This window comes from Durio zibethinus, chromosome 21 (genome assembly GCF_047325235.1).
Source record: "Durio zibethinus cultivar Kanyao isolate XHJ-2024 chromosome 21, ASM4732523v1, whole genome shotgun sequence".
Taxonomy (NCBI): domain Eukaryota; kingdom Viridiplantae; phylum Streptophyta; class Magnoliopsida; order Malvales; family Malvaceae; genus Durio; species Durio zibethinus.
In genome coordinates, this window is record NC_143182.1 from 6,517,010 (window position 1) to 6,543,566 (window position 26,557).

The window sequence follows — 26,557 nt, forward strand, 5'->3', positions numbered from 1 at the left end:
ACTCTTGATCATGAATCTTATTTTTGTTTTAAGGTAAAGAATGTTCTATTCATTTCTTCGCTTAATTGTTAATCTATCAACTTTCAAGGAAAAAAAAAGAACTTTAAAATCTATTAATGTTTCTTTACTGTGTAAAATGCTAATTGAATTGAAATCAGTAGAAATAAAAAATCTTTAACCAGTTGACTTCTGAATGGTACGTTGATGTCTTAATCTTACAGTGCAAGATCACTTGGAGTTCCAATAAAAAGGGAAAAACATACACGGGACATGACTTATAAATGCAAAAACAGTATTGCGAAAGAAAAGAAATTATTACACCTTCAGTTTCATAAATGTCTTGCTTCTGACAGTTCCCAAAGGTTTGGTTTGGTCTATAAGTTACACCCAACCCACCGCTGCACCAAATAATTGGCAGTAACAAGTAGGGCTACCAAAGCAGAGAGCACCACATTGCTTCAAGTTTGGTCTAAACTAAAATTTGCACTGACGGTTGAAGAAGGCTTTCAATGCCTGGTGATGACACTAGCTGAAGCAGATGTTATTGAAATTTGAAACCATAAACTCGCCCTTTTATTTTTCTTGAATAAGTAGGTTTCAGGCTTTATTGGGATTCATCTACCTTTTGGAAAAGGCATGGCCTCATGGATTCGATAAATAAATAACAGTAAAGTGATTGTTATTTAACTCTCCTTTCTCTTTGCTTTTCTTTTACCGTCATGCCACAGTTTGAGATGTAGTAAAAAAAAGAATAACGGTGGAGATAGTCAAACAAACTAGTTTCTCTTCATCAGTTAAATTAATAGCAGCAACAGAAAAAGAAGGATCACATAAATCAAAACTTCTTCTCTTTTATCCACTAGTAATGAGTATCCATCACATCTCCAGGCTTTTATCTTCCAAGACTAGTACAAAAAGGAAAAAAATGACAATTGATTCCATTATTTCTCTCCTTGTTTTTTTCCTTCCCAAAAAACAAAAAAACCTCTACTTTCAATTTCTGCTGTAATTTACAACAGGGGATTCTGAGAGATGCAAACCGGTAGAAGACTAGGAACAATGGAAATTCTACACTCCAAAACTGATCCCACCCGGCCAAATCTCATGTAGAGACTTGAGGGAGAGCTTTTTAACAAATATGATGGTAAAGCAATCCATTATTAACCTGTAAATTTTAAAGAAAATGCTCTAGCCATGTCAATCAGTAAAGGTTTCAATGGAATTTGGACAAGAACAAACTAATTTGTCTTGTAAATTATTGAAAAGTCATGGATGCCTTTTTTATGTTGGATTTTTCAATTTTGCAGTTAGGAATTTAATTTGTGGTGAGGAAATCGTATGCTGTGAACTTCTGAAGTTGGGAATTATTGACAATATACTATTTGCACCTGTTGCAACAGGAAAAGTTATGTAAAGAATTAGACAAATGAATTAGGATGAGAAATTACATCCAAAACTATCAAAAGTTAAGGACCAACCTTCTTTTGGACTGCGGGCAGCAGTATGTCTTTGTCGCCACCATAGGTATAGTTTACATAGGGCAGTACCCACCTGTAAAATGGCGGACCAATCAATAGATAAGAATAAAAAACAAAGCAGCAGATTTTCTCAAAGTTAAAAACACTTTTAACAGGGAAAGAAGACATGATTTATAGCAAAACTTTCAGAAAATATTCCAAGTACCATTTTCTACAGGAGAGAAAGATTTAAGTCTAAAAGGCCTGCATGTTTACTTGGTATATGAGATATTAATACATGGTAGGGAGACTTGAAATCTATAGGTACATTTAAAAAAAAAAAAATCGGCCAAAGAAGTCCTCATGACATTAATAGCGTATCCTTTTCTTCCTACTAACAAGACAAATTAGGACCGAGTTTACTTTATCTTTATATTTTATTCTGGCCACAAATGAAAAAGTAAAATTACCTGACTGATTGAGGAGAGAAAGCACGGTTGGAATCCTGGGGGAATTGCATTTTCTTCATGAAACCTTTTACTACGTCGTATAAGATATCCTGCTACCAGCCCAAGAGAACTAGCTTTAATTGTAAGGTTAGCGGGAATCAGTTAGCAACAGCAAAAGGATTTATTCATTTAATTCCCTTGTATAGATGAATTACCTTATACAACCATGTACTTAATATTGTGTCATTTTCCGGAAGTGTAGCACGGAATAAGTATTGTTAAAAATTCTCTCAAAAGAAACTGAGTTCGGTATATCCATGTGACTTTGGCAATAGCTCTTCAACCTCAATCCTGGCGCTGGAACAACTCATGCTTTTCCTGATTCGGCTACGGTTAATAGACTCAACCTCTGCTGAAAATACACTATATACAGGCCTATGGTCTGAGAACTTTGACTCTCCACGAACATAAGATAACTGATAGAGGCCGCTTCCGTACCACAGTATACGATCACACCTTCACAAATATCAGCTTGCTTACTTGCTTGTTTTATGATTATCAGATCGATGGTTCTTTATAAAAGCAAAATCATGTGACAATTTCTTCTCATGGACATAAATTACATAATTCTAATTTCCCCAATTACTTAAAAGTACTAGGTGAATAGAGAGACTACCATGCAGGAGTTCTTCGCTTCTCCTTTGGACGCCTATCCTCCCCAGCGTATCTGTCAGAATTATTTGAATACTTGTATGTAGGAGGGAAATATATTTTGCCTTCACTCCATCCCTCAAAAACACGGCCTCGCCTCTGCTCTATCCTAAGCTGGAAAACCATCAATTTTTCAGATAGAGCAATTCTCATAGGAATTAATCGCAGCATAAAGCACCATGAAAAATGAACATGACATAAATATAAAGAATCAATTGAAAAAGGATAAGAACATGCCTGGTCCTTCTCTAACAGTGCCTTCCAATTGCGCATCTCAACCAGAGCCCTTGCAGCACGGTAGGATAGAGCAATCCGATAATTCAAATCCCCAAGCCATATAATACGACTGTGCCAAGGCATTCAAAACTCTAGAATTTTACAACAAAGCTAAGACAAAATCTCTAACAAGACTGGAATTTCTGGGACAATAATGTGGTATCTTAATCTGCCACGCATTAAAAGAGTCAAAATTTAACATATAAAGGCTTACTCATGCTCTAGAATCGTTTGGGGAGAATTCTCGTTTCCCATACCATTAACCCTGGGAAACCTTGTCTTTCTAAGGATCTCCATAACATCAGAATTTCTTCGCAGCTCATCACCCTCCTTTTGCCCAGAGGTTAAATGACTACAGATGAAGCAAAAGCTGGTTTGATGCAAAGACATGCTAATAGAAATGGAACCCTGGAAAACCCAAGAAATGAGTATGCCTCCCTATTCCTAGTTCAACAAAATCTCTCAAATCAGAGAAGTTTAATAGGAAAAAATGTACCTTGTTTCCAAGATAACCCATCAACCCTCTGCCAACACAGGACACTTTCATGTTGCGAACATCATCTCTAAGATCGCTCTTCACCCATACTGTTAGAAATATTCCAACCATTTGCTTGCTGGCAACCAAACAGTACCTCGAATGCCCCACCTGTCTATCGCTTTCCTCCAAGGCAAAAGATCCACCATAGGACATTGGAGAATATTGCATATACGGAGTGTTACCTGGTGAATCCCCAGGTCCATTCTCATCATCAGAGGAACCCCATCTCAAATTAGGGTCATAATCACTTGGTCTATGCCCAAAGATAACACGATCACAAACACTGAAGCGGCGGTCCAGCCGGGGCTGTGTCATTGCCATGTCACTATCCATTCTCATGCTACGGCTCAAGGATTGAAATGATCGGCGGTGAAAGAAAGATGAAGCTTTCTGCCTTGTTGATCCTTCAAAGTCTGCATCCAGTTCTACAAGCGGATCAGGTATTGGTGAAGGTGTGTGGAAACCACCACTGGTGCCGGGAAGACTATTGAGAGTCTTCCTAATGAGAGCTAGCCATTTCCTGGCCGGTCCATTGTCTTCAGTGCCCAAAACATTACCAGCGTTTAAAGGAACAATTTCTTGAAACCTAAAAGGTCAAATTAAGGGATCCAAGAGGCTGATATCATAAATCTTGTTTGTTTAAAAGAATTGAAAAGTAGAAGAAATCTGGATTAGTTTGGCATACCCGAGAACATAAATGTCAGCAGGAGGAGAGGTATGAAGCCAATCTTCAAGACTCAAATAACTAGGAGGAGATTTTCCAGCCACATTCCATGTAGCTACAAAAATCCTGCGCCATATGGAAACAAAAAACGCACTCAAAACCAAATCCTATTGAGAAGCAACTTAACACCAGAAAGCAATTAAGAATACAACACATACCTATAATTATGCACATCTGTAAATTGGGAGCCATCAAGATCAATTTTACTTCGTCGAACACGATCAGAATACCTCTTGCTCAATCTCTCTAGCATCCATGTAACAAATTAGAAGTTTGTGGAGCAGAAAATTGGAATGATTGAAACAATATTAGCATTTTAATATTGGTTTAATTGAAATTTCTGAAGAGGTGAGATAAAAGAGAGGTGTGGTCCAAAGCAATCAATATAGTGGCGTCTGATTCTGAACCTGTTCTACTTTTCTTGATAGTGCATGCCTCCCCCTCTGAGAAGTTGTGCCTCCAATCTTCATCAACACCTGAAAAAGAAAAACCATAAAGTTGTTAAAGCTGCGCTCTCTCTCCCTGTCTCAGCAGAGTTTCAATTTCACAGATTCAAACACCATAAAAAACAAACAATATGAATTTCGGAAAGAGGAAGAAAACAACTACCAGATCTTGAACTCAAATGACAAGTATCAAACCCCCCCCGCAGAAATTAAAAACTTAAATACATTTTTGTATAAAACAAAGAGTAAAATCATAGAAATAGAATAATGCAAGTGTCAGTGCTTAGAAGAATCTAAAATCAAGACAGTTTTCACTTTCAAAACAAATCCTATCTTTGTTCTTGGTATATACAAGGCTAAAGATTCCAAATCCAAGAACCAAATTTATAATCTAAAACTCATGCAAGAAGACAGAGTCAGAAGATTTAAAAGCCAATCAAATCACCTCCATAATCAACATCATCAGCATGAAAGTCCTCAGCTTTACTCTTGATATTGAACCACTTCTTGACCAATGTCTTGGGCCATGAAAGCTTCATCAGGGAAACACACTTAACTTTATCAGCAACCTCATACTTAAAATAAGCTAACACAAGAACCAAATGAGTTTCTGGCTTGTCTCAAAAAACACCTTGCTCTTCTTGATGCTCCCATCTCTCATTGTTTCACAGCTTTCATATAGCCTATCCAGATTTGTAAGCAATAATTACGATTTGGTGAGTTGGTTCTTTTGGCTCAACTATGACTTGATAATCTCAAGTGTTTCGCCCTTTGATAAAACGTAAACAAAGACAAATAGAAAAGTACAAAAAAAAAAAAAAAGAATCTTGAAAACAAGGCTTTTCAGAAAAACAAGAGGGAAAGTTCAAGTTTTGTGATGAAAATAATGGGAGAAAAGTGGGCTAATTTTGAATGATAGCTGAAGAGAAGAGAAGGGTGATCCTCTGTTCCCTGAGGTAATTAAGAGAAAACAAGTGAGGGAACAAAGGAAGTTCCAGTTTTTCACCTGCATTATTATTTCATTTTTAACAAGGTGAAAACCAAAAATACCCAGTTGGGCACTTTCCTTTGTCTTTGGTCTTTCACTTATATTTCTTTTTCTGCTGGAGAAGTCTAAGAGAGAAACAGAGGGAAAAAGAGAAGAAAAAAACTGAAGGAGAATTGAAACGGAAACGCACAGAGAGGGACAACAACTGAAGCGTGGAAGTAAGACTAAGAGATTCTGAGGTTAGAACAAGACAATGTAGGACACATAACAGAGAGAGAGAAAGAAAGAGAAGAGAAAAGAGGTTTTTTTTTTTTTCGTTTCCTTTGAGTTGGCTCTATTGAAACAAAGAACCTCGTTCAGGGACAGGGCAAAGTATCAAATTTGAAGAGAATAAAGTGCAAGAGAGCTTGGGTTTCTTCCCTCACTCTATTGTATTCTATGGAGCCTTTTTTACCGCTAAATACAAGGCCAACTAAGGGCAAACGGGAAATGGAGATATCATCCACCCATGACCCACCCACATCCAACCCCTACTCGGATCTCTTAATTTTATTCATTGTTTGAAATTTCCAAGCCCTATAATCAAATTTATTTCAACACTTAAATCCTAAATTTTTACTCATTTGACCAAAGTATTACTCCACCTTAAGTCAAATTGAATTATTAGTATACTTGGTTTCTTGAGAAATATGTTAAAAGGGGAAACTTTTCTTTTGTTGAGGGTCAATACTGTTGCTGAAGCGTGGGTTTTTGGGCGCTCAGACATCTATCCATCTATTATAGGTGTAGAGTGTAGGATTAGGGGTTTTGATAGAAGGAATTTTTGTGCCAAGGAAGGCTGTGACCCCAATGTGTGCAAATTGTTGGGGTGTTTTTAACTTTAGAAGCATTGAATTTGAATCTCCTCAAAACCTTCATCTTTGTTGCTTTTTAGTAGTCAATGTGTTAAGCCTGCTATCCAATTTGGAAGGCTCTTTTGACTCGATCTAGACTTGTGTCCATCAGAAACAAAGCAGTCTAAATTTGGTGCTAATTTTTTAGTTTCTTGGTAATTTTCATGTGCCACAAAAGCATAAAATCACGTTTCAAGCATAGATTAATGCGAATTTTTGGTGCTTGGAAAGCTCCTTCTTCCGAAAATATATTACTTTGTTCACTTGTAAATAGGATCTTGTTAGGCCATTGAGGGGTCCCTAAAACCTAGTTCAACTTGCTCGATGATGACCCACGCGATCTCCTAGGGTTTTGTGTAACCATCTACTGTTAAGCTTAAACAAAAGTAAATTCTTGGTTTAAGGCTTCAAACGATTTCTTTAATTGACTAATCTTTAAAACACATGCTACATGTGGGAGACTGTGTCCGGTTCATTAAGCAAAGCCCTCCATTTTCCATTTCTCAAAGCTCTTAACAATCACTTTATCTAGAATTAAAGTAAGCAAAATACTCCGAAGGAACCCTTACCTTGTTCTCCCCAAATGGGAATCCCTTGACGAACACCCATACAAAAATCCACTAGTCTAAGGCTAATAGGGAAGCTTCCACCATCGACATTGTTGTAGCCATTTGATCCTAGTTATAAGTTGTCGAAAACTTGTCCAAGTCATAGTTGTCGAGTCTAAAGGCTCTACCCATTTTGCAATGCAGGGGTTAGAGAGTGAGAGTTAGTGTATTTTAGCTTTTCCATTTTGTTCATCATTGCTATCTAATCAAGCGGAAGACTATCATCCATTTTGTGAAGATTTGTCCTTTGTTTGTTTGCTTCACCTTTGAAGATGTTTTAGGAAACTATTTAAGTATCATGCTTGGAAACAATAATGTTAAACCAGACAAAAAATAGTTCATGAAACCAATTGGAGTTCGGGAAACTTGGCCGGTCCAATTACGATTTTATTCTTATCTTTTGAAATTGAAATACACATGCCAAAGTTTATTTAAATAGAATTGAATATTTAATTTAATTAATTTATATATAGTCATATATAATAAATTTCAATTAACCTACACTGAATTTTAGTTTTTTTTTTATCCTTTAACGTTATATCATACTGTACGAATACTGTGTACTATGATATTTACGAATACCTAAAATTAAATGGGCTAACTACTTTAGGAAAAAACATAAAGGATAATATTTAGGTAATAATTGTTTAAAGTACCCACAAAGAAAAAAAAAGGAAAAAAATAAAGATGCCTGGTGAGTGTAGAAACATAAAATCATAAATATGACGGGTGCAACCGTGGAAGCTCTCCATGGCAACATATCCCCACAATATATAGTACAGTTGATGTAAACAGGGAAAAAGCTGTATCGAAAATTAAAGCGCAATGGGCCCATCCAAATTTCTTACATTTTTTGGTGCTAGTTTCATTTATAAATATATTTTTAAAAAATTTGTTGATTCTTATTTTATAATCCAAATCTTAGGTTAAAACAATAGATGAATAAAGGTTAATTAATGTTTAATTTATTAAGAAAATGATATATTTTAATAAATAAATAAATAAAATATAACAAAAATTTTAATTTGATAAAAAAATAATTTAAAAATTTTTATCAAGAGTATATATATATATAAATGTAGTTCATTATTTATAATTTTAAAATTCATCCTTTTATATAGAGCATAAATATTGATATAGATTAGTAATACTACTTGTATTTTTCAAATTTTTTTTATTTAAGTGAGAGACTGTAGTTTTGAGAAATTCGTAAAATTGTTGGATTTTTAAGGACCACCGTTTGTTATTTACTAGTAATTGTTCGAATGCCCATATATGTATTTAATTATGAAAAATAAGCTAGAATCTCATCAATTCTTAAAAGAAACCATAGTTTTCCATTTTCTTTTAACCTGCCAAAAGGCTAGTAACTTGGTACAGCCCGTTTGACCATAAATATTCAAACCCACCACCACATGAAGATGCAATCACCGATCATTGAATGAATATCAAAAACATTTGTTTCTTTTTTTTTTTTTTTTTTGCCCAAACATTTCTTTAATCACTTAATTAAACTGCTATAAATGGAAATTTTTATTTAAAACTTTAGATATTAATTTATAATAATTTTAATTAAAAATCCAACACTAAGTGAACAGACCCTATTACCATTTACAATTGAGAACCCTTGAATCTTAACATGTTTATTATTGAATTATATCTCACAATCTTAATCAAATTGTCCTGGAAAATGAAAAGAAAAAAAATAATTAAAACAAAAGAAAATGGCCATCCTTGATAATTAAATGGGACATCATACATATAGCAAACAGAGCAGGCAGTCAAAGGGTAATCTTTAATTTGTACTTTAGCCAAAGCATCTTCTCTTGTAGAACCTTTAGATTTTTTTCTTCTTCTCTTCTTTTCTGTTTCTTTTGCTTTTTTTTTTTTTTTTTTCTTTCCAGCTTTTAAAAACTGGCCAATCTATTAATCCACCTCTCTTTTACACCACAATGTTTTTCGTAACCAATTTTTTTTTATTAAGATGGCCAATTTTGTACGAACCTGCTTTTTCACATATTTGAAGGGTAAGCTTTCTTCTTATCTCATTTTCTTTAACCAATTGCCGAAAGACAGTCGTATCTCCAAACCACCTCCATTTTTCTTTTGTTCGTTGTGTGTGTGTACTTGAAAACTTGGTTGGTGATGTTAGCTTCTGATGTTAGACTCTGTCTCTCATTTCCCCTGCAAGGTTTCATACGTATCAAATACGTAGAGTTCATAGTATACATCATCGTGATTTTGTATTGTTCATCTAATATTAGACATTCATCATATACGAAAATTAAAAACAATTGATGTTACAAAAGTAAATTTAAATAGTATATTGTATACTATCATTACAATTTCTTTCTTTTTCTTTTTTTTTTTTTTGAAGATTTTTTTAATGTACTTTTTTTAAAATAAATTTATGAATGATTTAAGATTTTAGTCATAAAACACAATTGTGATGTGATAATGAGGGACTCTTAGATTGGAGCATGGCATTCAAGGGGAAAAAGTGCATTTGATCAATTGACGAAAAGAGTATTAGTATGGAGCCCAGTCCATGTGGTTTCAGAAGGGTTCCTTCTTAGAAAGTAGAAACATTAAGATAAACTACAAGGGACGTGAACCATCCAATAATATTGCCAGCTCCTCTTTTTACATATGCTCATGATCTTTGAATATCAATTCAATTTCAGATGCGTTCACATGGAGGAATGTAAGGATCAGATATTTTTAGTGCCAAAACAAGCGAGCACAGAAGAGGCAAAAATGGGGATGTTTTGAATTGAAGATAAGAAAATAATGAAAGCTTTTATCGTACACCCATACCCACAAGGGAAAATGAAAGAAATTGACTTGTTTCATATTGATGTGAAGCTTTTCACTTGAAGAAGGTAAAGAAAAGGGTGGTTTCACCCAATACGTTGGGCCTCAGCTACCTTCATTGACCTTAGACTAAGATCTTGTCATTGTCTATCTTTCTTTCTTTCTTTTTTTTTTTTATCCCCTATTTCCCTAGCCTTCCCCAACCCTGAATTTGATGTTGCACCCATCAAATCAGGAGGGCCACCTCCGTATCATCGCTTTGTGAACCAAACCCCCTCCATCTGGCATTCATATAAGCTTCCTTCCAGTTTTTATATCATACATTTTTCCACGTTATTTTCGAGACTGTATAATTTAAAGAGTTCATGTGGATCAGCTCTTGAAAGGGTCTTTGATCAACTTACATAAATTTTGAAGAAGTCGCTATCTTGCAGAAGCGGTTTTCCTACCTTTGCCATACTGAATATGGATGTGGTATTTACATGCCAGCTGAGTCATTTGTGTTAAACTTTTGCCTCTTACCTCGTCATCAAGAGATCAAGATTTCATTGCACGACCTGCTAAACAATCAAAATGCTTCCTAAACAACCTCAACTCCACAAAAAACAAAGGAAAAACACCAGCTGGATCCCAGATGGATATCTTTTTCCCTATTCAATATGGGATTCTTATATATAGATGTCACTTCAAATTTGTTGCTAACATGTAATATTCAATTGCTAAATTTGGCCATCCGGCATGTGGCAACCTCTTTGACTTTTGATGCATTCAAGTACATAAGAAAGATTGGTGTTTAAACTTCAACGAAGTTTGTAAATCAAGTTAAGCAAAGATGTTGCAGAAAAGAGAAAACCCTGTTCAGTACTGATAAAATAAGTTGAAGCAAATGGTAGTAGAAACTCAAAAGCAGTATTTCCTAAGCAAATCCCTTGCCAAGGAAGGTTAATGGGACTTAAAAAACCATAAAATAACTATTGGTATCACATAGCTTTCATTGTTAACTGATCCTTGTATGTTCAAGGTAAAAAGCGCAACTGTAGTGATGTTCTAAACTAGTTACTCTTAATTGCCACTGGTAACTCCATTATTACTGAATACCAACTAAGTGTAACATCATTCTACCAGCCTATAAGCATTAATAATAACTAGAAAAGAACTCCAAGAAGCGACTTTCGATTTTCCATTAAAATGACTGATTTCAACTTCAACCAAACGCATGCCATTATAAGTATTCACCAAAATACATCAATGCTTTCCTGTAAATGTTTAAAAACTTTGGTTGAAGTTTGTTGCAGTCAACATTATTTTGATGCACCTTCAAAATCTATATTTACAAAGGTACATATAGAGGATTTTTCTTGTACCTTTGTCAAGGCTTCCCTTCATGAACAATTCATTTGCTGCAGTCAACATTATTTTGATGCTCCTTCAAAATCTAACAACTAACAACTCAAGAACTCAATCCATTTTTGTGAAAGGAATTTCCAAGTGATTCACAAAAGGCACTCAAATCCACAGTTGCTAACAAATGGTTGGTTAAAGAGAAATTGACTAGTTTACCTTTTCTTTGCATTGGTACAGGCCAAAATATGCAGCAGAATGGATGTTAAGATGTTGCTTTCGGCAGATTTCATCAAAGCAGCGATCAGAGCTTGTGATCATAATCTTTTAACTGCATCCCCAGGCAAAACCAATTAAAGTACTATCACCTAACTAAGACTACAAAAATGTTAATGTCCTAATTATGGAAAACCAAAATTGACCACAAAAAAGAAACTAAATTAAAACGCAAACAATATCATGTCATGAGATTGATTGATCGAAAACAGCAGAGGCAGCCGGCAGCTCAATCTGCAAACGGCTTTAAAGAAGAAGGAAAAAAAAAAACTAAATTGCGTGACAAAGTTATGAAACCAAGCACGTCCATAACCAAAATTATCTAAAATTTGTTCATAGCTTCATTACAGATTCCATTTCGGCTTATTCCAAAAGCATTGCCCATCTTTTGAAACCTGCCCAAACCCAACTTCTAGAAATGTGTATTATCCCAAGTTTAAATTTGATGTTTACATACACCAAGTACAAAGTTGTTAGGCCACTGCAATTCGATCCAAAATTGAAAACAGCCTTAATCTCAATCAAACTGCTATTAGCTTTCATTTTTGCCGCCCAATCTTACCGTAATTAATTGAATTATCCGATATGGCTCATAATTGGCCTATCAACCAAACTGTTGCAAAAACATGGCCAATTGAAATATGAGTTTGGGGGGATATCTCAAAAGTTTTCGGTTCCTCTTTCACATTGAAATAGCCCACCCTAATGAATTATTAAATAGAGCTTGAAAAGACAGCCTATTGTTCTAATGATGTTTAGGAACGATGATGACAGAAAGTGAAAGACATAAATGCTTTGGAAAGCAAAGTACTAACCAAGTGTTACAGATTCAAAGAAATCGCACTTCACATGTTTCCCGTGGGCTTATAAGACCGCAAATTTTTGCAAATCAAGTTTGAAGAATCTTATATGAAAAAATATGATTTGATTGCAAAATTATAAACTTAAGAAATCGTTGTAGAAAACTAGTAGACTAGTAGTTACAACCTGTTCCTTTTAATTTCACTTCAAGCTAGTAAAGTTTTATGCTAGGATGAGTTTATAATTGCAAATCCAAATGAAGTTTTACAACTCGATATACTAGGACCGGACCATTGGTAGGAATCAATGGCGATAGAGTCCAAAGCACCAAATTCCACCATTCGTGAGCTCATAATAGGAGCTAAACAATTTAGGCCCACGACCACGACTTCAAGGAAAGGAAATCCTTCAGGTCTACCAAAATCTGGCCAAAAAAGTTTCTTTATAAGAACATTTTAGTGTCATCTTGCTTATATATATATAAATAGATAGATAGAAAGATCCACCATTTTACAATTTCAGCCTTAGATCTCAGCAGACCGTGACAAATAGCTTGTTGATTAGAATAATTATGCCTTTTATCACTTGAACGCAATCACAGTTATCCAACACTAAGGCAAGCTAATTGGAATTCAGCATTCTGAATTGAAAGACTGGGTCCAACCTACATGATCCCAAGTAAAATAAATCATGTACTTGTACACCATTATTAGGTTCAATGCTCCAAACGTGTGCATTACAATTGCAATATACAGAAAATTCACAATATAAAGATTTTAACCACCTTTTTCCATTGCATTAATCAATCTCAACAGATTTCTCGTAGTTTATAATCCAATGAAGGAGGCTCATCCAACCATGGTGCGTTTTCGGCCCCTTTGTCGCACTGCAGTTCATTGTGAAACAACAAGAACACAAGATATGATGAGATTAGGGATGGCATAGAGTATGGCAGGGGTGATGGGCCTACTAAACTTCAAAAAGTAGAGCTAAAAGAATGGATCAGACAAAGTAGTATACCTTGAGCTAGCTTGTTAAACGTGGAAGACCACTGCTTTGATGATTTCTTGTATGCAGCAAGTATACGATCCATCTACGCATCAAGTGAAGCACCCGTAAGATGATATGCTTCTACTCTCATTTGAATTTAAAAAAGGAACGAGACAACATACTATGAATTTTACTTTCTAGGTAAACTCGAACAAATTCTCGCTCAAATGACCCCTTTAGGATCTGCTTTAAATTCCACAATTTGTTGGGATTTAATAACCAGTTGGGTTACAAATTAATCATGGTATGCAAGCCAAATCAAAATTGACAGATTATTGCCAATAAATGCTGATTCTCTAAGCTACTCCTTATTTTTGCATATAATGATTCCACACATAATGTCTTCATTGTCAAACACAAACATGAGACCAGAAGAAAATGGCAGTTTTGAGTTGGTGACACTAACATCAAAACTAAAGCCAAAAAAAAAAGAGAAAACTTTGTTTCTTACCACATTCCCACACGAAGAATGCATTGAAATCAAGGCTCGTTCCAGCACATATAAGTCAACAGCTTTGTCTTCTGGAAGAGTTGATGTAAAGCTAAGACCAAAATCAATAAGGACCTAAACAAAGAAAAAAGGAAAGGCAATTGAGATTACGAAAGCTAATTGACCTTAACTAATACAGACCAAAAGCAGATTAAGGAAAATATAACAACTGACAAGCTGACTAGTTCCATTTCTGATTAACATGTTTGACGTGGTGAGGTCACCGTGAACAAGTCCACCGTCGTGCAGTTTGCCAATTGCGTCGCCAATCTGAGTGGCGATATCATCTAAACGTTCTTGGACGACGCCTGTTAACCCGAATTCAAGGAAAACATCTTTAACGGAAGGACCTTCCACGTACTCAAACGTCAGAGTATGGAGCAAAGGGTCGACAGCGAAAAGAACCGGAGTCGAAACGCCAAGTCGCCGAGCCTTTGTCATGGACCTAGCTTCCTGCACGAAACAAAACAAAGCACAATTTCATTGATTTTTATAGAATAGGCAAGGGAAAAAAGGGAGAATTTTGGTTTGGGAAAAAGGAAAAACGAACCGCGTTTAAACGCTTGAGAGTGAGTTTAGAATCAAGAGAAGGATGCCTGTATTTCTTGGAGAAACGCTCTTTGACGATGGACCTTTTTCCCACAAACACTGACTCGAAAACTCTCTGAAAAAGGGAAAACATTCAATTTAAAAAGAAATTGGAACAGCCTTTTGTTTTTCTTATCTGATAAAAAAGAGTGGCTTTTTTTCTAACTTACAGCTTCAGCTCCTTGCTTAACCAGAGTGAGGGAGCCATTTTCAGAATCAGTCTTCGAGGCCATCTCCATCGTGAAGGATTATGGTAACGGAATCCACTCAACGGATTCTTCAGTTTCCTGAAAAGTTGGAATGGAGCTTTAGCGGGCGGCTCTAGGGATGGAATCAGAAATTTGATGTTTTTTAGGGTTCTGAATATGTTTATTGGGCCCCAATTGATGGATAATCCATTGTTATAACAACCCGATAAAGATGGGTTGGGCTCGCAGAACCCCAAAGAGAGGGAAAACACAAGCTAACGGAACCCCTTAGTTTTGGTTAAAAGGGATTCTTCTACTCTTACATTACCATTGATGGATTTTACCAAATAAATAAATAAATAAATAACAAGAAACCCAAAAGAAAATGTCGCTTTAATGAGAAAAATTAGCATTCTTTTGTTGATAATGAAACATTTAACTATCTATTTCAATGTTTTCTTCTTTTAGGTTTGCACAAAAAACTTCTCAATGACCATGTAGGATTCTGCAGAGCACACAGTTCTTGAGATGATTCTCACTGTCATAGGACAAAGCTATTGGAAGAAATGCAACCATTAAAGCTTTAACTTTTATTGGAGACCATAATTTTGCCATTCATGCCACTAAAAAGAATTATATCCACCCTTACATACTAGTATGTTGTAATGCATTGGATTGAGGAATAGAACCAAGGGTTCTACATGGACGTTAACGGGGCTACTTCAAGTGCATAATAGAAATCAATGTTTCACGTTCTCTCTCAACTAAACTTATGTACCACAAAATAAATGAATGAGCTAAAATTTATTATCATGGGCCACGGGGGGTGAAACAAAAACAGCCAGAAGCTTGGTCATCAGGTATCATGCCACCTCCCCTGCTTGTGTCTACTGCCTCTAGCAATCTCACCACCTCATCCATGTCAGGACGTCTTTCAGGGTGCGCATCCCAACATTTTCGCATGATGCTTGCCAATGAACTTGGGCAACATCTAGGAATTTCTGGGCGTAAATTCTGCAAAGAAAATTTTCAAACATCAGGCATTACAACCAAACGTATCAGAGGAAAGAGTACAGATTCAAGTGCAAACATCCGCTGATGTGCCTACAGATACACATTGAAGTCCCATTTTTTACAATATATGAATGTGGTGTTTCAATTTATCCAGATAATTATGATACAAAGGATCTAAAAGCTAATTGAAAGGCTGCAAGGTATAAATCTATTCAAAAACAAGAACCAGACTATTTAAGCTAACCAGCTGACTGATGAGGTATGCAAGAGTTAAAAGATATATGAAATTTTGAAATATCATAACTATCACCTATATGGAGGCCAAGCCAAAAGATTGATGCTTCGAGTTAGATTAGTAAAAAATGTAAGATTTGAATTTTTAACTCATACCTGTCGTACTACGGCTGATGAAACTTCAGCAAAACTAAGATCAGCATAAGGCATGTCACAGCAGTATATTTCCCATAAGCATATGCCAAAGCTGTAGACATCGCATTTCCTATTGTAAGGTTTCCCATCAAGGACCTACATAAACCATTGCGTTAGATTTTTATTCTACAGAAAAGGGAACAGATACCAAGAAAAAAAAAAAAAGGAGCTTCAGGAATTTAGGTGACCTAATTGTTGTAGCAGTTGAGCATAAAAATTTGTATCATTACAATAATTATGGGATAAAATTATACAGTCAATGGCTATCCAAGGAGTGGATACCTCTGGAGCCATGTAACCAAGAGTGCCTGTTTCCCCAGTCATGTCTCTTGGGTTTTGAGCTTCAACTCGAGCAACACCAAAATCAGCAATTTTCAAAGTTCGATGAGCATCTAGCAACATATTTTCAGTCTTGACATCACGGTGTACAATTTTTTTGGAGTGAAGATAACTCAAACTGTAAAAGTCAAACGAAAAATATCCATTATTTTTCCAAAGTGAAAACATTGGAAATCCTAATATACCTAAAAAATTACTCACCCTCTAGAAAGGTCCAAAGCAATTTGAATCACAACCTTGAAGGCAAGTTTTTTCCTCCTATTTCTGATCAAAAAATTCTTTAACGTCCCACCCGGAAGGTACTCAACAACAACACAACATGCTCTGGAAGGAAGAGAATTATTATTCTCACTTATTCCATCTTTGATCGGGATCTTAAGATTAGAAGTTCCCATTGAAGCTCCAATAAACTGAAAGAGGTTATTCATTCGTGATTTGAATATTGAAATTCAAAATATTTAAAGAATTATGTCACGGTATTGCAAGCACAACAACAGTTACAATATTAGTAGTTCAGGAAAAACTATAAGCAGAACAATCTTCCAATTCTTAACTGCAACCAATATAACATGTATAATTAAATCTCTTTCCCACATGAAAGGAGCAGTATGCCTAACCTAACTAAATATAAATTGGTTTTACCTTTGTTACATTTGGGTGGTCAAGCTTATGCCAAACAGCAACCTCTTGCTGGAATGATGCTCGAAGGGCAGCGGCTTCAGCAGCTGTGGCAATCCCTTCCTCACCCCAATCCAATACCTTCACTACAAAATTAAGAACACTTTGTAGTTAGGATATCAGCGAGTTGAATGTTTTCTTAAGAACTTAACTATTGCAGCTAAGCAGATGTTTTACAATCAAATAGTGGCAGAATATAGGCAGCATGTCAAATAGAGACCATGAGTTGACATTACTGATTACTCGCCCCTCAACACATGTTAGAATCAAACACCAGAAAGTAAACACAATCATCAGACTATGCATTAAGCACACCTTTGAAAACACATATTTGCATTCAAAACAACCCAATTTCAGATTCACTAAAGTTAATTCAGAAATTTAAGTAATGCCATCTAAAGAACTCTGTAAAGAGAGTGAATTTGGAGCCCCAAGGCAACTCTGCATAAGCTGTTTATACCAAGCAAACATAAAGCAACATGAGGCAGTTGTTATTGACAGAAAGTTTCATGGCAGAAGCAATATTCATTGAAATCAAGATTAAAACTTTATAATTTCAAAATGAAAAGAAAGAGGTCCTATGTCATTATCACTTGCACACAGAAAATGAGCAAGTTATCATACAGCTTCATTGGACAGTTGCAGTCAGTATACATCATTGATATGCTGCATCTAGACAAATGAAAATTTCATAGTCTATCAAAGCTTTCTCCTTTTTTTTTTTTTTGCTGATAGTGAAGTTCCAAAAACATTCGCCTTTCATTACATCCTCATTTAAAGAACAAAACGCTTGAGGATGTCTTTTGACAAAAGTTATACCTCAAAGCGATGTAAACTTGTGGTCAAGTTAGTAGAATTGATGCTAGTCATGAGACATCCAGTGACTCACCTCAAGTTTCAAGCATAAACCTCCTATTACACAATGTATTATGTCTTACACATATGATCCTAGGCTTAATATCAGAACCTAAAGACATGAAATTGCTATAATATTATCATCTTCTACTAGCAAATTCACTTTCCAGGGGCACGTTTGAACAACTTAGCAATTATCATTGAACCAAACAAGCAAGTCAAAAGCAATATATACTACATCTTTATATCAGTATATACAGTTGAATAGAGAAAAAAATTCTCATCTCGGGCAAAAATAGCAGTCCAAGGTGAACAAGATAAAAGGATGGATTTCTGAATTTTGGCAACATATTTATAAAAGTGATACCTGCAACATCTTGGCTATCATAAACGCCACGGTAAACGGTGCCATAAGTCCCATGAGCTATAACGTGTCTTATATCAAGTTTAGCCAAATCAATTTCCCACTCTTCCTTCTTTGTCATAGATGAAATATGGCTGTCCCTAGACCAAGCCCTGCTCAAGTGCTTATCCAGTTGCAAATCCCAGCTCTTGAAATCTATCTTATCTGCTCTTAGAAACGTGTCCTTAATGTTGCTAAGGTTTCCTACAGACCCCAAAGCCTTTTCCTCTGTCGGGGTTGTCTCTGATTTTGCTACAGCTTCAGCTCCCTCACTGTTGCTTGATGCCATTTTTTTACGAGGAAAAAATAAAAACCCACGAAATAAAAACAATGGAATTACCAAACCAAAGAAAATGGATCAACAAAACATTGGTTTTGAAGCAGAAAAAGAGAAAAAAAAGTTTTTTATAAAGTACAAAGGACAGAAGAAAATATGTTGATTATTTGGGAAAATTTTTTTTTTTTGGGGGTTTTGTGGAGGAGGAAAGAAGAAAGATTTTATTTTATAAATAAAAAATTTGAAAAGAAAGGTTTAAAAAAAAAGAATTGGAAGTAGGGCTTTGGTTTAGGGTTGTAGCCTGAATTGGCTTTAAGAGGGCACGACTGTTTCAAAATAAGAAATTGACAAGAACAAGGAAGGATATGCTGTTGTTTTCCTGTCCACATCAACGCATTTACCGGTATTTTAAGATCTTCTGGTGGATCACAGATGGGAATGCCGGTTTTCCTTAACGATTTTACCATATTGCCCCCCTTGCTTTTCCATCGGGCCATAATTTTTTACACCATTTAGTTGTGTTTTCCATTACAAATTCTTGTTCTTCATTTTTGGTCATTGTAGTCGTTAAGATATTTTATCATTTAGTTTTAAGTACTCTGCACAAAATGGAAATTCACTCTTGTTTTTATCTAGAGAATCTGAAATTCATTTTATTGCCCTTTCCAAATTTTACAGAAAATATCTATCAAGGTCTTACTTAATTTATCCCTCTATCCAAATTAAGGTAACCAAAATTAAGAATTTCCATAAGGGTTTTTGATCAAATATAGAAGTAAATAATAGTAGCAATCTAAAAGCACAAAACTTGAAAAAGCAGCAATCAAAGGATGGGCGCAAGGGGTGTTTTGGGTAAAGCTAGTGCAGACACAGTAGTAAATCCGAATTACTACTCGCTAAATTTGGACAGAGCTCCCATCTTTAGAAAAGAAAGGCCAATAAGATATTGACTATTTACAATTACGCCCTTTAGGAATCAGAAAAAAGGCAAAAAATTCTCCCATTGACAACGATGAACAGGAAAATGACTATTGTTTACGACAACCCAAAAAAAAAAAAAAATTACTGGCAGTGACCTTAAGTTGATTCTTCTGTGCCATCCATGATATATTGCATTGGGGCATTTTTTTTGTTTTGCACATTTTGTGAATAGCATTAGCATATTCCAGCATCAAGAATTTTATATTTTTCAAAAACAGTCTCACACTTGGATTTCAGTTCCCACTGGAAATTAGAAGAAACAACCCTTTAAAAACTCCTCCGACCAATTCAAAGAAGAATATTTGTACTGGTATTATTTTTTGTTTCAAAAGAAGGAAAATTATTTATAAAAGAAAAAAAAGTGAGGCGATTAGCACCTTTGACTTTTCTGTTCATTTGACCAAATATAAATAGAAATGGCGTGTCGTTGTCCTTTGGGGCGTCCTTCGAAGAAAAAATTGGATGATGCGTGACATTTGCGTTTGCCGCCCACAGAATATTAAAGAAACCAATTTTTATTTGAAATTCGTCGACAAACTTTGAATACGCCTTGGTTTCTTTAATGAAATGTCACAATCGGAATCCTCCGTGTTGGCCAAGCTAGCTGTGATTTATAGAAGAATATTTGAATTAGTAGCATGATGATGGCCATAAAACTATACAACACTCTCACGCTATGATTTTCTTTGCCAACATAATGGCTTCTTGACTACTCTCTTTATTCACAGTTCACACTTGAGAACGCCACAAAACTTTGAATACGCCTAATTTTTATTTTTTTTTGAGTGAAGGTATGTCTGTGGAGGTGAAGAAGCAGTACCGATGTGACCTGGGTTGTCTCCGGGGTTCTGTAGCCCAGTCACACTTGAACAAAAACCCTTGCTGACCTTGGATAGCAACCCTAGATGTAGACCAATACGCGCACTGTAACATATTGCTCAACCAACGTCAAATCAAATCATTAATTAATTCCTGATTTTTTTAAAAATAATTTCATTCATTTTATAGTTCATCATAATCTACTTCAATATGATTAAAAATAAGAAAGACACCATCATAAAATAAATACAAGGAGGCAAACAGTAAGATTCGAATGTCCAAAGTGGGAAATCAGATTATAGCATGAGCGCCACAAATCACTATTTATGAAGCAGGATTATGCAATCCCACGTTACATTATGTCATCAGATTGGCTCAAAGCCATCCCGTTCTCTCTCTACTTCCTTTTCTATGTTTGTCAGTGACACAGAAGCTTACTAAACTTATTTTCTCTACCAGACGACGATATTATCATGGAAACCGCACTTCAAGATGAATTCTAATCACTCCTGACCAAGGATACAATTGTCATTTAAGTCATGTTCTATTAAACAATCTTATATTTGAATCTTTTTCAACTCTATTTTCAACATTGCTACTGAATGCAAATCAAATTATCAATTAATCCACAATATAGCAGTTTGATAAATTCTAATGCATTGACACAATATTTCTGCTAACTTGTGCAACCAAGTAATAAATCTTCAGATGGTGTTGAATCTAACAGAAAGCATATTTAACATAGTGATGCCCTTATACATTTTTACATAGGGGGTTGAATGATTTAGCCAAAAACCACAGGTTAGTTCAAGTTTTCACACACACTCACCATTGGATTGAAACAGTAGAATTATGAGTACTAATATTCAATATACTTTTTCTAGAAAGAAAAAAATCAATTGATTAGTAATGTAGATGACTTAAATAAAAAATTCAAGGATGAAACAAGATTATTAGAGAAGGCCAAACAAAAGACTTCATCAGACAGTAAGTAAGATGGCCAAGTACATGAAATCAAACGAAAATGAATATATATAAAAATATATACCAATCAAATCTAAGCTATTCAAGCTCAAGATGCAGGAATTCTACATAAATTTAAGCTCAGACAGGTCACAATATTGTATGAAGAATTATATGCAGCGGAGTTAAAACTATCCATGTCAAGAGCTGAATTCAAAATGACTAACCTTGAGTCTTAAAAGAACACTACCATCTGAAACTTGTAGACCAGAGCTGACTTTAAGTCCTTGAACAAAACCACCAGATGTTGCCTTCACCACATGCCGTCAAATAAAGCAACTTTCAATATAAGTTGGGTCACTAAATGTGTATTTTAGTCTAAGCGAATAGCAAAAATGAAATAATATTGGAGCTATTGTTGGTACAAACCTCCATCTTCATTGCTTCTAGCACCAATACAGGTTCTCCTTTCTTCCACCTTTGCTCCATCCTCCACCAGAACCTTGACCACTAAACCAGCCATGGGTGCCACCACAGTCACCAAGTTTCAGTATAATTAGGCATATCTCAGAGGGACAATGATGAAGTCTTTTGCACCAAGTTTAGAACTAAAATTCCTAAACAAGACTCTATACATGAAACTTTGACAAGCAATCCTTCAATTTGACTAGTGCTGCAGCACAGTTTTCTACCCATACTACAAGCTTTGCAATCATAGGATCATAATGCATGCTAACAACATCTCATTGTTCGCTTCAGTCAAACCTGAACTGTTAAATAGAAAACGATCAAAATAAGGAGAAAGGGAGAGGAAAAAATGTGGAATGAAACACGCAGTCTTACAGGTGGTGGTATCCTTAATTTAGGACATATGGCTATGAGATATACCAATTATCCCATTTTCTCTACTCTTTCCAAGAGCAAAAATGGATGGCAAACATCAAAGGTTAATCAGCACAAAGACACTATCTAACAATCTGACACAACTCCTCCAGTGTGGCTTTTTTCCTATTAGGACCATTCTCGAATGCTTAGGTTGAGTTAATTTTTTTTATAGCCAAGAAACTTGATCTTACATACAGCATAGGAACCTCACCTGTTGATAAACTGGTACAGGATGATAAAGATGAAGAACTCCAGTTGCAGGAAGAAACAGTTCGGGAATATTTTCAGCATAGCCTCAGGCTTCAAAAGCATGGCCCGTCAAAATTATGAGTAATCACAAATCTGTCAAAATGGTAACCCTAAATAGACTTCATAAATATCCATTAATGGGGCTCCCGAACTCAAGTTTAATAAAAGAAGGAAAAATAAATTGAAATTTTCATTAGAGGTCTGCACATTTCATGGCACTAGAGAATATTTCAGCATTTGAAAGAACCTCATCGCTGTTCAAACATTTAAACACCCTGGCCAAGTAATGATAATCTAAATTGAGACAACCATTAAACTATTCATTGGATCAAGGAGCCCTTTTAACATCCACTAACAGCTCAGTCACTTTTTTTAAAGTGGGGGTGGGGAGGGAAGGAATAGAGAAACCATGAAACATTGATCTTCCCATATTTCCAAAATTAATAAATTTGAAGATATTAATAGCAACAACTTTCTTTTTAGGATATACTTCTAATAAATTTTGCACCATCGCTTATGATCATGTAAGCATTGAGGCCTCCTTATACTAATATTGAAGAATAATAGCAATTACTACTATCCCATTAGCAAAAAGGATAATAATTCTAACCCTACAGTATTTCCCCAGTCAATTCCTCAATGATTATGAAAAGAGACAGATGGCAAACATAAAAAAATGCACATGCACAGGCAGACATGCATCTTACAATTTCAAATAGAACATCACAGGAATAACAATTTCAAAAGTCAAAGAAAAAGAAGGAAGGACCAAGAGGAGCAAAATCATATACATAGCTCTATTCAGTGGGTAAAAGATTGACATGATAAGGGCACCTGCACCTGACTTATAGCAAGATGCTACCCATTTGCAACACGAATTTGCCACTCCACAATATCTAGACCAACAATCATCTCAGTCACAGGATGCTCAATCTACGAATGAATATGGATGCTCCGTTAGGGTCTCATGAAGCTTGAGAAATCAAGATAGAAAGAAAATGAGTGATCAAAGCACCTGAAGTTGAGTGTTCATCTCCATAAAGTAAAATCAAACAGTTGTAGTATCAACTATAAACTCCACAGAGCCAGCATTGTGATAGCCAACTGCCTTTACATACCACATGGACCAGACATCAGTATTTATCAGTTACAGCAGTTAAAAGTTAAGATAAGCAGGATGCCCAAAACCTTTTGCATCATGAAAAGCAAGAGAACATAAGCAGGAATGAGAGAAAAGTAATAAATATGAGATGCAAATTCATGAGAGAAGCTATCAATGTTTAGGGTTTTTCTCTCTCCATTAAGCCACAAAAACAACAGCAAAAATCATTCATTGTCAAACTGGCAGGTAAAGAATTAGATAATCAAACACCTTGCTATGTAGCTATTTTTTGGCCAGACCTTGCTATGTTTCATGTTCTTTTCTATTACAATAACAGGATAAGTTTCAATCAAATATAGCTCAATATTGTGATAAAGTTCAATGTATAAACTTTTCCTGTTTAAAAATTACTTGGAGGCAATAGCTCCTCCTTGGCCCTATCTTGCCTTTGATGATCATTTTAATCGCATAAAATTTTCATTAAACTCAGAAATGCTGGCATTACAAAAAAAATCAAATCAAACAGAAATAACAGTCATCTAATAACAACAGTTGCAAACTGCATATCAATAACTATAAGCAAATGATTTTGAAAGACATCACCTTAGTAGTAGCTATGGCAACCTGAACCAAGTGGCAGCGAAATTCATCAGTAACACATGACTACATTAATGGAGTTTTAGTCAAAATTCGTGTAGATCAACAATACGAAGAAATAAAAAGTGTAGAAAACAGTATTACAGCAGGAGCTTCTTCAATTATCTTCTGGTGTATCCTTTGGACACTGCAATCTCTCTCATATAAATGCAGTACATTGCCAAAGTTATCACCAAATATCGACTAACATCAAGCAGGAGAGAAGCCTTTGGTCAATACATAAAACCCAATAGAAAACAAAATTCATTACAGGCATTCCCTAATCCAGCTTATTAAATCTGCTAGCATTTCATACAGTTTCTAGAATACCTGACAAGATCAGGTCACTAGTTTTTCCAAATACGGAGCTTAATAATTAAGTACAACCAAATAAAAAGCCAGAAGTTAATCAGGTTATTAATAGCTCTAATACTACATGAACTTCAATGTTTCTATGTTGTATCCTGTATATCTCCAACAAAATTGTGTTTATGCCAAAAGATACAGCAGCTTCGTGTTGTGCTTCCAAAAAGGAGTCAACAAAATCATTCTGACTGTTCAATTCTCATGCCCTAAAAATATAAACATGGTAAGAACCTCATCTGAATAAAACTAAATTTCCTGCAGTTCTATTGTTCTATCAACATCCTTGACATCGTAAACTCAATGATTCTAAACAAATTAAGCACATGGAAGAGAAGCAATGATAAAAAAAATGTGCCCACAATTCACACTATTCCTTAAGTTCAAAAAGAAGAAGAAAAGTCAAACAACAATGAAATGAACGAGAAAGGGAAACAAAATGGGAACACCTTTCCTCCGCCTCCATGAGTCGGCTTTATTAAGATAGAGTATCCAATTGTATCAGCTTCCAACCTCATAATTTCATATCTCGTTCACTGCCATGATATCCTACCGCCGCACCCATTATTCTCTTCAAGGCACTAACAGGCCCAATATAAACATCATTAATAAGCAGAAATGTTTCCAAATAATGGCGCAGCCTACTATCAATAGTACCTTTTATCATCCATGTCTCGGATTGCTGGAGGACCAATAAATGTAAGCCCCTTATCCTCAACAAGTTGAGCAAACTCGGAGCCCTCCCATAAGAAACCATAATCAGGAAGGATAGCCAAAATTATACTCCGCATTCATCACATAAAACATCGATACTATTTATTAATAATAATAATAATTAGTAATTTGGATGACGTAAAATATCATGGAGTTCGAGCAGCTCACCAGTGCACCGGCGCGAATCGCCGCCTCGACAACGGAAGAGCTGTTTAAGAAACTGAGCCGAGCGGGTTAGACAAATGTGAACCGCCTCGTCGGACGTGGAGAGAATCTTTATCGGCGTCGCTGTAAAAGGCGATGGTCTGAATTCCTAGACGCTTCGCTGTCTTCATGATTCTGCACGCTAATTCCAGCCTCGGTTCGCCAATAGGTTTTCTCAATGTGCTGCTGCAGCCGCGTCGTTTTGAAGTGAGAAGTAGAAGAATAGAGTAGTCTTAGTTGGAGAAGAACGGGCGTTCGGGCGTGGAGAAACTTTCGACGGAGGATTGATGCATCGTTTCGAATTAGGAACTTGGCAAAATTAATGGTAGCGGACTGGAAGTAGAGAGCTTGAGCATAACAAATTGCGGATAAGTTACTATTATTTTGGATTTCAAGCGATTTTTTCAATTAAAAAAAAAAAAAAAAGTGCTCCAGTCCAAAAGACTCGGAATTGCGGGTTTAGCGGGGCCGTTACGGGGCGCTTTGTAATCCTGATCTTCCAAAATCCAAATCTAAGTTGGGCCCTTTGATTGATTCCTTTTTCTTTTTTTTCTTAGGAATGGACTGGGCCTCGTTTATTTTCTATGAATCTTTAAATGGTTATTGAATGGACCGTGTTTGTTGTATTTGCTTTTTCTTTTTCACATTTGTGATTGCTGAGAAGTGACAACCGCAAAACGAAATTCAAAGCTATATTGGTATGTTGAGAAGCCATTTTATTCTTTGCCTATGAACCTACGATAGACTTAAGTTATTATTTTTTCGTTGTTACGTTTTATTAAAATAATTAGATATTAAGAAATGTAATTTAGAATCAATTAATAGTTTGGGTTATTAAATGTTTATTTTTTCCTTAGTTTGGAGTCAGTCAATTCTACAAGTATTTAATGCCTATGAGAATGAGATGTTGCTTAATTGATTTAGGATGCCATGTGATGATAGTAGAAGTCAACCTTGCAAGTTGGCTAAACTTATTAATTAAATAAAAAATTTAAAATTTAATTCAAT

The 26,557-nt window shown here is 35.5% G+C and overlaps 3 protein-coding genes and 1 pseudogene across 18 annotated transcripts; all 4 read right to left on the bottom strand.

The window, feature by feature from the left end:
- Nucleotides 1-764: 764 nt before the first annotated feature.
- LOC111305215 (type I inositol polyphosphate 5-phosphatase 4-like) lies at nucleotides 765-6,431 on the bottom strand. 4 transcript variants are annotated; one of them, XM_022902532.2, is made up of 13 exons: nucleotides 5,233-6,431; nucleotides 5,047-5,134; nucleotides 4,563-4,631; nucleotides 4,314-4,401; nucleotides 4,117-4,221; nucleotides 3,390-4,017; nucleotides 3,108-3,301; nucleotides 2,855-2,963; nucleotides 2,583-2,731; nucleotides 2,122-2,422; nucleotides 1,928-2,016; nucleotides 1,479-1,551; nucleotides 765-1,388 (listed from the first exon to the last, which is right to left on the bottom strand). In XM_022902532.2, exons 1-10 carry the CDS (start codon nucleotides 5,260-5,262, stop codon nucleotides 2,197-2,199), a joined length of 1,686 nt encoding a protein of 561 aa, XP_022758267.2. In that variant the 5' UTR covers nucleotides 5,263-6,431; the 3' UTR covers nucleotides 765-1,388; nucleotides 1,479-1,551; nucleotides 1,928-2,016; nucleotides 2,122-2,196. The 4 variants fall into 4 exon arrangements, with proteins under 4 accessions (XP_022758267.2, XP_089606400.1, XP_089606401.1 ...); XM_089750275.1 differs by having other exon boundaries at nucleotides 826-1,388; nucleotides 1,928-2,019; nucleotides 5,233-6,020; XM_089750274.1 differs by having other exon boundaries at nucleotides 765-1,551; nucleotides 5,233-6,020.
- A 2,269-nt stretch (nucleotides 6,432-8,700) lies between these two features.
- On the bottom strand, nucleotides 8,701-15,039 carry LOC111305216 (uncharacterized). Of its 12 annotated transcripts, XR_016331571.1 has the most exons (11): nucleotides 14,621-15,039; nucleotides 14,413-14,526; nucleotides 14,037-14,315; nucleotides 13,824-13,937; nucleotides 13,495-13,555; nucleotides 13,343-13,415; nucleotides 13,107-13,208; nucleotides 11,465-11,576; nucleotides 11,269-11,339; nucleotides 10,309-10,461; nucleotides 8,701-9,274 (listed from the first exon to the last, which is right to left on the bottom strand). XR_016331571.1 is itself a non-coding variant. In XM_089750872.1 (7 exons), the coding sequence occupies exons 1-6, from the start codon at nucleotides 14,687-14,689 to the stop codon at nucleotides 13,357-13,359; spliced, it is 696 nt and encodes a 231-aa protein (XP_089606998.1). In that variant the 5' UTR covers nucleotides 14,690-15,039; the 3' UTR covers nucleotides 12,944-13,208; nucleotides 13,343-13,356. The 12 variants fall into 12 exon arrangements, 2 of the variants coding, with proteins under 2 accessions (XP_089606998.1, XP_022758268.2); XR_016331573.1 differs by lacking the exon at nucleotides 11,269-11,339; XR_016331570.1 differs by having other exon boundaries at nucleotides 10,309-11,346.
- Nucleotides 15,040-15,195: 156 nt separating this feature from the next.
- On the bottom strand, nucleotides 15,196-19,000 carry LOC149512812 (serine/threonine-protein kinase 52-like). Its single transcript, XM_089750871.1, has 6 exons — nucleotides 18,321-19,000; nucleotides 17,063-17,184; nucleotides 16,622-16,830; nucleotides 16,364-16,538; nucleotides 16,043-16,177; nucleotides 15,196-15,652 (listed from the first exon to the last, which is right to left on the bottom strand). The coding sequence occupies exons 1-6, from the start codon at nucleotides 18,643-18,645 to the stop codon at nucleotides 15,449-15,451; spliced, it is 1,170 nt and encodes a 389-aa protein (XP_089606997.1). The 5' UTR covers nucleotides 18,646-19,000; the 3' UTR covers nucleotides 15,196-15,448.
- An 880-nt stretch (nucleotides 19,001-19,880) lies between these two features.
- On the bottom strand, nucleotides 19,881-26,296 carry LOC111306429 (methylcrotonoyl-CoA carboxylase subunit alpha, mitochondrial-like; annotated as a pseudogene). Its single transcript, XR_016331577.1, has 11 exons — nucleotides 25,289-26,296; nucleotides 25,081-25,212; nucleotides 24,705-24,840; nucleotides 24,374-24,472; nucleotides 24,236-24,295; nucleotides 23,546-23,638; nucleotides 23,371-23,463; nucleotides 22,493-22,623; nucleotides 21,826-22,166; nucleotides 21,624-21,707; nucleotides 19,881-20,538 (listed from the first exon to the last, which is right to left on the bottom strand). The product of XR_016331577.1 is annotated as a methylcrotonoyl-CoA carboxylase subunit alpha, mitochondrial-like (transcript).
- Nucleotides 26,297-26,557: the final 261 nt, after the last annotated feature.

Bases quoted from the DNA above. Each gene is read 5' to 3' on its own strand.
- LOC111305215 (XM_022902532.2), bottom strand. From the start codon at position 5,262: ATGAGAGATGGGAGCATCAAGAAGAGCAAG. The intron at 4,402-4,562 runs GTTCAGAATCAG...CATGGATGCTAG, and splicing joins TATCAAGAAAAGTAGAACAG to AGAGATTGAGCAAGAGGTAT. The intron at 3,302-3,389 runs GTACATTTTTTC...TGGGTTTTCCAG, and splicing joins TGGGTTATCTTGGAAACAAG to GGTTCCATTTCTATTAGCAT.
- LOC111305216 (XM_089750872.1), bottom strand. From the start codon at position 14,689: ATGGAGATGGCCTCGAAGACTGATTCTGAAAATGGCTCCCTCACTCTG. The intron at 14,527-14,620 runs GTAAGTTAGAAA...TCCCTTTTTCAG, and splicing joins TTAAGCAAGGAGCTGAAGCT to AGAGTTTTCGAGTCAGTGTT. The intron at 13,556-13,823 runs GTAAGAAACAAA...AATTTAAAGCAG, and splicing joins ATTCTTCGTGTGGGAATGTG to ATCCTAAAGGGGTCATTTGA.
- LOC149512812 (XM_089750871.1), bottom strand. From the start codon at position 18,645: ATGGCATCAAGCAACAGTGAGGGAGCTGAAGCTGTAGCAAAATCAGAG. The intron at 16,539-16,621 runs GTGAGTAATTTT...TGACTTTTACAG, and splicing joins GCTTTGGACCTTTCTAGAGG to TTTGAGTTATCTTCACTCCA. The intron at 16,178-16,363 runs GTATCCACTCCT...TGGTTTATGTAG, and splicing joins TTGGTTACATGGCTCCAGAG to GTCCTTGATGGGAAACCTTA.